The sequence below is a fragment of the Wyeomyia smithii genome, chromosome 3 (assembly GCF_029784165.1).
Source record: "Wyeomyia smithii strain HCP4-BCI-WySm-NY-G18 chromosome 3, ASM2978416v1, whole genome shotgun sequence".
NCBI lineage: Eukaryota > Metazoa > Arthropoda > Insecta > Diptera > Culicidae > Wyeomyia > Wyeomyia smithii.
In genome coordinates this window covers 252,414,360-252,422,261 of record NC_073696.1, presented here as the reverse complement: position 1 = coordinate 252,422,261, position 7,902 = coordinate 252,414,360, and the positions used below count along the sequence as shown (strand labels likewise).

The 7,902-nt window shown below is 45.1% G+C and overlaps 1 protein-coding gene across 1 annotated transcript; it reads right to left on the bottom strand.

The window, feature by feature from the left end:
- Positions 1-548: 548 nt before the first annotated feature.
- LOC129729195 (uncharacterized) lies at positions 549-5,843 on the bottom strand. Its single transcript, XM_055687686.1, has one exon. It carries the CDS (start codon positions 5,841-5,843, stop codon positions 549-551), a length of 5,295 nt encoding a protein of 1,764 aa, XP_055543661.1.
- Positions 5,844-7,902: the final 2,059 nt, after the last annotated feature.

Below are 7,902 nucleotides of genomic sequence, written 5' to 3'. Positions count from 1 at the left end.
TAGGTGAAATGACGACTGACCTTCCGATTCCGCCTGTGGTGGGTTGTTGTTTGGCTGGTGAGTTGTAGATCCAATTTCTTTCCGAGCTGGGCAATGTGGGTGCCAGAACAAATACACCTTGATACCACTTAAACAACGGCTTTTTATTGATGACACTACACGTACTACTATATTAACTTTATTCTTAGACTAGCGTACAATTATTCGATAAGTTGATTTAGGTTGATTGTTGGGTTCCCCCTTGGGACACCCGAATGCGGCCGTGATCGGTTGGAGACTGATCTCACCGTCGTTGGTGAATCTAACGATGAGTTGACGTTTATTCTTCTCGGTGATAGAAATCGATAGAGCGATATCGATCTGCACTCCGACAGCTGATTGTGTAGATTAGACCAGTGGCTGCATACGTTCACTTTGATGGGTTGGTAGCAAAGTGAAATGATAGTACCTTCCAACATCCTCACCCACCCTGAAGTGACAGGAACTTCTGAAATAAATAAACAAACCCCTTTCGATGCATTGGATGGAGATACTTAGCCGCGACTATTCTAATTGCTTGTCGAGTCAGCTGAATTTTCGGTCTCTGGAGATGGTAATATGCACAGTTCAACGATTGGCCGTTGCAGATATCCCGTTGCAGTTTTTACGGTGACTACGCGGACTACATCATCAGGACCAGGGTGCAGCTTATGTATACGACCCATCTTCCATCGCATTGGTGGTTGGTTGCTGTCGACGATGATCGCCAACCTTCCGATTTCTACCTTCGACGGAGGTTCCCAATTTTTCGTTCTACCTTGCAGTTGGGATAAATATTCTGTCCGCCAACGCTTCCAGAAGTTTTGCAGCTGCCATTGTACCAGTTGCCATCGACTCAAGCGATTAAGTTTCACGTCAGTGTAGTCCGGTTCTGGGATAGCTTGCAGGGATCCTCCGGTTAAAAAATGACCAGGTGTTAGCGCCTCCATATCACTTGGGTCATCCGACAGTGGAGTGAGTGGGCGGGAGTTCAAGCAACCCTCAACCTGGATTAACAAGGTGTTGAAATCCTCAAACGCAATTGGATTTTCTCCTAACACACGAAGCAAATGATGTTTGGCTGAGCGAACGGCAGCCTCCCAAAGGCCTCCGAAGTGCGGGGCACTAGGTGGGTTGAAGTGCCACTGCATACCGTTCTGTGCGCATTCCTTAGAAACCTTCTCTTGATGCTCTTTGTCCCTTAGTGAATTCCGCAATTCCTTTAATTGGTTTCGCGCGCCGACAAAATTTGTCCCATTATCGGAATACAAATCAGTACACCTTCCCCGTCTTGAGATAAATCGGCGTAGTGCTTGTAAGAAGCGTTCCGTTGACAGGTCAGTGACTAACTCCATGTGCACTGCCTTAGTGCACATGCATACGAACACCGCGACGTATGCTTTAATCGCAGGTCGCTTTCGCCCGTCGCGAATATGCACGGGTCCAAAATAGTCCACACCGGTTCTGGAAAATGGCCTAGCTACTGTAACGCGCGCCGTTGGCAGCTCACCCATCTGTTGTTTCAGTAATGTTGGTTTTGCTCTAAAGCATCGCTGACATTGGTGGACAACCATTCTGGCTGTTTTCCTTCCGCCCAGCGGCCAGTATCGTGACCGAATTGAGCTGAGAAGCAGTTGAGGGCCTGCATGCAGTAAAGTTTGGTGATAGTGTCTAAAGAGCATGGTAGTAAATTCATGTTTCCATGGCAATATCATTGGGTGCCTTGTGTCATGGGTCTCTTGCGAGTGTCCCAACCTTCCACCTACTCGTAAAACTCCGTTTAAATCAATCATGGGATTAAACCAACGTAAAGGGGACTTGCGAGGAAGTGCCTTGTTGTTAGTTAACGCTTTCAATTCTTCCGAGAACGTTTCTTCTTGGATTCGCCGAATTATAACTGCTTCTGCCCTCCTAAGCTCCACAGTAGTGAGGAATCCATTTGGCTTTGGATTAACCCTTTTTACATAAATTGCTATGAAACGTAACCAATATGCCGTAGCCCGAATGAGTCTCGAATATGCGGAAAATTTAGAAACGAACATAGTGCTGAAGCAAGGCGCGTCCGACGCGACGCATATCACCGTGCCTTGTCGCCGCTCTGATATAGTATCCAGTCTTATATCGGGTTGATTGGGCCACTCTTCCCTTTCCTTTTTCAACCAGTCTGGGCCCTCCCACCAAAGGCGGTTTCCTTCCAATGCATTTGGTAAAATACCACGCGAGATCAAGTCTGCGGGGTTTGAAATTCCGGGTACATGGTTCCAATTATGTTTTTCCGAAAGTGCTTGGATCTTTGAGACCCGATTTGCCACAAATGTTGTCCATGTACTTGGTGGTGCTTTAATCCATTGAAGGACACAGGTCGAGTCCGTCCACAAATGGACCCTATACGTCCCTTTAAGGGCATCCAACACCTTGTCCACTAGTTGTGCAGCAAGCAAAGCGCCCCGCAGCTCTAGCCTAGGCAGCGACTGTACGTTGAGTGGTGCGACCCTCGATTTAGAAGTTAGAAGATGGACTGTATAATTCCCGTTTTTATCCGTACTTCGCAAGTATAGACAAGTGCCATATGCCCTTTCCGAGGCATCCGAAAAACAGTGTATCTCAGTAGAAACAGCACAAGCTACGACGACACAGCGAGGAACGCGAAGAGTGTTCAATGTGGGCAATTGAGAATGAAATATATGCCACTTCTCACCCACCGTTGCTGGGAGTATCTCATCCCACTCCAATCGTTTGCCTCCTGCATTAACACGATGCCAAAGTCCCTGCATGAAGATTTTAGCCCTCACAATTGTTGCTCCCAGGAGCCCTAGGGGGTCGAAAAGCGATGCGATGATGGAGAGAATCTTGCGTTTGGTTAGAAGTTGATCAGAAAGCAATGCCGGAATAGCAAACTGAAACCGAAAGCAGTCCGTTTTGGGCAACCATGTCAACCCCAATGTCATTACCGATGACTCATGATCCAAATTTACCTCGTTCGTATTGGGGAGTGCCAGATTTTCGTTGGGTATACCTTCCAAAACTCGCTCGTTGTTGGATATCCATTTTCGTAATCGAAAACCTCCACTTTCAAACAGGGAAACTAACTGCCTTCTTAATTCAACTGCGGTATCGATGTCGTCCGCCCCAGATATCACATCGTCCATATATGTATCTTCCTCAGTTGCCTGGGCTGCCAAGGGGAACCTCTCACTCTCGTCCATAGCTAACTGTTTCAGTGTACGAGTGGCCAAAAATGGGGCCGGTTTAGTCCCGTATGTAACGGTGCTGAGTTCGTACGTTGCAATTTCGTCGTCACGATTAAAACGCCATAAAATGCTTTGTAGCGGAGAATCCGCCTGATCCATGTTAATTTGCCTGAACATTTTCTCCACGTCTGCAACAATCATTACTTGGCGAGTTCGGCTACGGAGTATTATAGAACGCAGGTCTCGCCGAACCATCGGGCCAATGAGAAGTGCGTCATTGAGAGAGATGCCAGTCGATGTTTTGCATGAAGCATCGAAGACCACCCTGACCTTTGTTGTAGTACTAGAAGCCTTTACCACAGGATGATGCGGCGAATAACATCTCTTGACTTCTGCTTGCTCGCCAGTTTCTACCCTTTTCATGTATCCCAAGGTCAAATATTCCATCATGAAAGTTTCATATTGCTTACGAAGTTCGGTGTCTCGATCCAACCTCCTCTCTAGCCCTTGAAAACGCTTTAAAGCAATATCCTTTGACATACCCAGCAGCGAAAATGTTGATTCATCCTTGGGGAGCGAAACAGTATACCGACCATCAGATTCCCTTCGAGTAGTACGCCCAAACTGCTCTTCGCAGCGCGCCTCTTCGGGCGAATAGTTGTTGCAGTTGCCCATATCCTCACAGGCCCAAAACCGCTCCATTAACTGTTCCAAAGTGTCTGATACCGCCAAGTTACACGTGATGCATGAAGAAGTTTTCGCTGATTGTATCTCACCGGACACCACCCAACCGAAAACCGATTCAGTTAGCCGTGGAAGACCGTCACCCAGTGTGAATTCGTTGCCAGTCCGGAAAAAGCTGAAAAAGGCCTGGATACCGAGAACCAAATCGACACATTTTGATTGGAAAAAGGCTGGATCCGCCAGATGAATTCCTTCTAGGAATTTCCATTCCGAAATTTGCACCGTTGTTATCGGTAGGCTCACCGTAACCCTTGGTAAAACCAAAAACTCCATTTTCCTTGAAAATTCAGAAACCCGTGAGTGCACTGTAGCCGCGATGCGTTGAGTTACCCTTGTCGATGCCTGACCTACTCCGAGTACTGCAATGTCCACCCTTTCCCTGGACCCCTTTAACATTTGACGAAGTTGCTCCGAGATGAAATTACATTCCGATCCCGAATCGAGTAACGCCCGTGCAGGGTACTGTAAGCCTTCATCGTCCTCGACCAGAACCACAGCAGTAGCAAGTAGTATATTAGTGCTTCGCTTTTGCGAGAAGTTGGTTGATATTATTTCCGTTACTGATGTGTTTGCAGTTCTCGTACTCGTGTCCGCTAACGAAACCGCATTGTTTCTAGATGGTCCAGGTTCTTCGGTTGTCCTTTGTTTCTCGCCTTCTCCATTTTTCTGGAAGCAAACCAGTGTGTGATGCCGACCTTTACATTTCCTGCAAGAATATTTGGAAGAACAGCTCTTAACCTGATGACCTCGTTTGAAGCAGTTACGACACAGCGATTGAGTGCGCAACAAAGATTCTCTACTAGCTACCGACATCTTTTGGAAAGTGGGACAAGTGTATAGCCAATGATTTTCGGGACAAGCGGAGCATTTCTCACTTGACGTTTGAACTGCATTGTGGCTGACTCGAAATGGTTGTATCCTTTTCCTAGTAGGTGACGATTCGCGCTTGCTTTCTGTAAACTTGGATGGCAAAGATTCTAAAATTTGAACTCGACGCTGCAGAAAATCCGTTAGATCGTTTAGGGTATCCTGTTCCTTACTCGCTGAATGTTCCTCCCAACTTCGGCGTGTGCTGGGATCCAAACGGGAACTGAGAATATTAACCAACAGCAGATCCTTGTAGTCATTTGGCTGCACAATCTGATCCAAGGTGTGAATAACTCGTTCGAAACTCTCCAAAAGTGTATGTAATTCGACTGCAGACTCCTTAGCCACCGAAGGAAGTTTTAGAAGCGATTGAATTTGCCGCTTCTTCAACAATTTGCTATTGTTATAGCGTTTCAGTAATGTTTCCCAAGCAATTTGATAGTTTCCTCTCGTTATTTTCAGAGGATCGATTAGCGCCTTCGCCTCTCCTTGTAGACATCCCTTTAAGTAATGCAGTTTCTCCACATCTGGTAGCTCTACCTTCCAGTGAATCAACGATGTGAAAAGGTCCCTAAAGCTAAGCCACTCGTCGATGTTACCGTCGAAAGTTTGGAGTTTTATTTGAGGTAAACGAACATGATCCGACGAAACATGCATGGAATTGTCGACCTGTGCTGAAGATTGATCTTGAACCGGAGGATCCTGCAACTCTTTAGTCTTGTCCAGCAAAGAAGATTTAACATGGAAATAACGGTTTTCGAAATCCAACCGCTCCTTGGCAAAGGCATCATCTTCAACCACAAAGTCCTCATGGGACTCCACCTCAGCAACCAACTCTCCAATCTTTTCCCACAGCTCCGCCAAATGCTCTAACCGTACTGATATCTGGCTAGCGGTAACATCCTCGGGGTAATTTGATACGAAGTCCACTATGTTGCTGAACGAAGCGTGCAAACCCTTTAGCTTCGCTTGAAGTGACTTTAGTGAGGCCACCTTTTTTGTCGTGGATGCTGCAGCTGGCATGATGACGCTCCGGTTCGTGTGAAATGATTTAGTGGAGAAGAAACTCGAATGTAGTATTCCAAAATAGGCCTCCTTCGGCTAAACATATACTGTCTCAGCCTTCCTGGAGAACTGACAGCGTCACCAAATCTTTTCACACCAGTACTGACAATGGCCTCGAGTGTTTCCGGTACACAAGTGAGCTCAATATCTCGTCGATCCAGTTACGAAAGGAGTTCAAGTAATTGTAGTATCTAACATGCGGCTTCGGCAGGACATATACCGTTGCCTTACCTGGACAAATATTGTCTGCTCCTATTAACCAGTGTAGGTGCTTCAACCAACGACAACCAGAGTGACTTCAACCAGAAATATTTAACCAATGCGTTCGAAAAGGAAAATGCGGGTGTAGTATTCAAAAGACGTCCTGCTTCGCAGGACATATACTATAGTCTCACCTTTGAGAACTATTTGATGACACAAACGAAATCGATCAACATCCAAGACCACTCCTTATACGTCAGAACTACCAACAAGGCTCAGTCCGCAAAGAAGCACAAGTCAAATTGCATCGAAAGGTAAATTTATATTTAGAATAATATCCGAAAGAGTCCAGGCCACAGCTGGACATAACTATGTATAATTTTACCTGGCCAAAACGGCCGATGTGCGATGTCCAGTGCCCAAACCAAATGGCGATACTGCAGAAATTTAATTAAGCCCTGGGATGATTGCACGAACCACGTTAGCCCACCGTGCTAATCTCGTCTACTTGTAAAGGCGATCCGAATCCAGATCACGGTTGATTGGCACCACCCACTGCTAATGATGTCTCGTCCCGTTAAGAAATGATGCTCTCAGTTCCAGTCTCCAGTTAATTTCCCGATCGAAGATAAAGGTCCAACCCCGAAATCCAGAAATTCCGCCACCATGCATTAGCGGTTCAAGTACATTACCAGAGTTGATAATTGTAGCGTCCAAAATGGCGTCGTGAGCGCCGTAGAATGACAAAGGCGGCGTCGTTCCTTTGTTGCCGATGATAATAGCCCTCGATCCTTTGTGTTCCGTAACGTCGAATAGATGGATCCACGCTGTCGTCACTTGAAGGGTCCAGATCCAACCAATTTGGATCCGGTTCGAAGGACCAGCTTATGTAGGTGAAATGACGACTGTCCTTCCGATTCCGCCTGTGGTGGGTTGTTGTTTGGCTGGTGAGTTGTAGGTCCAATTTCTTTCCGAGCTGGGCAATGTGGGTGCCAGAACAAATACACCTTGATACCACTTAAACAACGGCTTTTTATTGATGACACTACACGTACTACTATATTAACTTTATTCTTAGACTAGCGTACAATTATCGATAAGTTGATTTAGGTTGATTGTTGGGTTCCCCCTTGGGACACCCGAATGCGGCCGTGATCGGTTGGAGACTGATCTCACCGTCGTTGGTGAATCTAACGATGAGTTGACGTTTATTCTTCTCGGTGATAGAAATCGATAGAGCGATATCGATCTGCACTCCGACAGCTGATTGTGTAGATTAGACCAGTGGCTGCATACGTTCACTTTGATGGGTTGGTAGCAAAGTGAAATGATAGTACCTTCCAACAATAACTATAACTATAACTATAACTATAACTATAACTATAACTATAACTATAACTATAACTATAACTATAACTATAACTATAACTATAACTATAACTATAACTATAACTATAACTATAACTATAACTATAACTATAACTATAACTATAACTATAACTATAACTATAACTATAACTATAACTATAACTATAACTATAACTATAACTATAACTATAACTATAACTATAACTATAACTATAACTATAACTATAACTATAACTATAACTATAACTATAACTATCCGTTATCTTGATAACGACACTTTAATTTATTGACTACCTCGCGTTACCCAGTTTCACAGCAAGCTTGCAATTCTTGCAACGAAGAGCGGGAAATATCAAGGGTTGGTTTTTAACGTTTGATAACTTTTCCAGTTGTTTTTCGTTATTGCCATGGCATAATGTTAATATCGTTTTGTCCTGAACAAAAACTC

Excerpts from the sequence above, each read along its gene's own strand:
- LOC129729195 (XM_055687686.1), bottom strand. The coding sequence starts at position 5,843 with ATGCCAGCTGCAGCATCCACGACAAAAAAGGTGGCCTCACTAAAGTCA.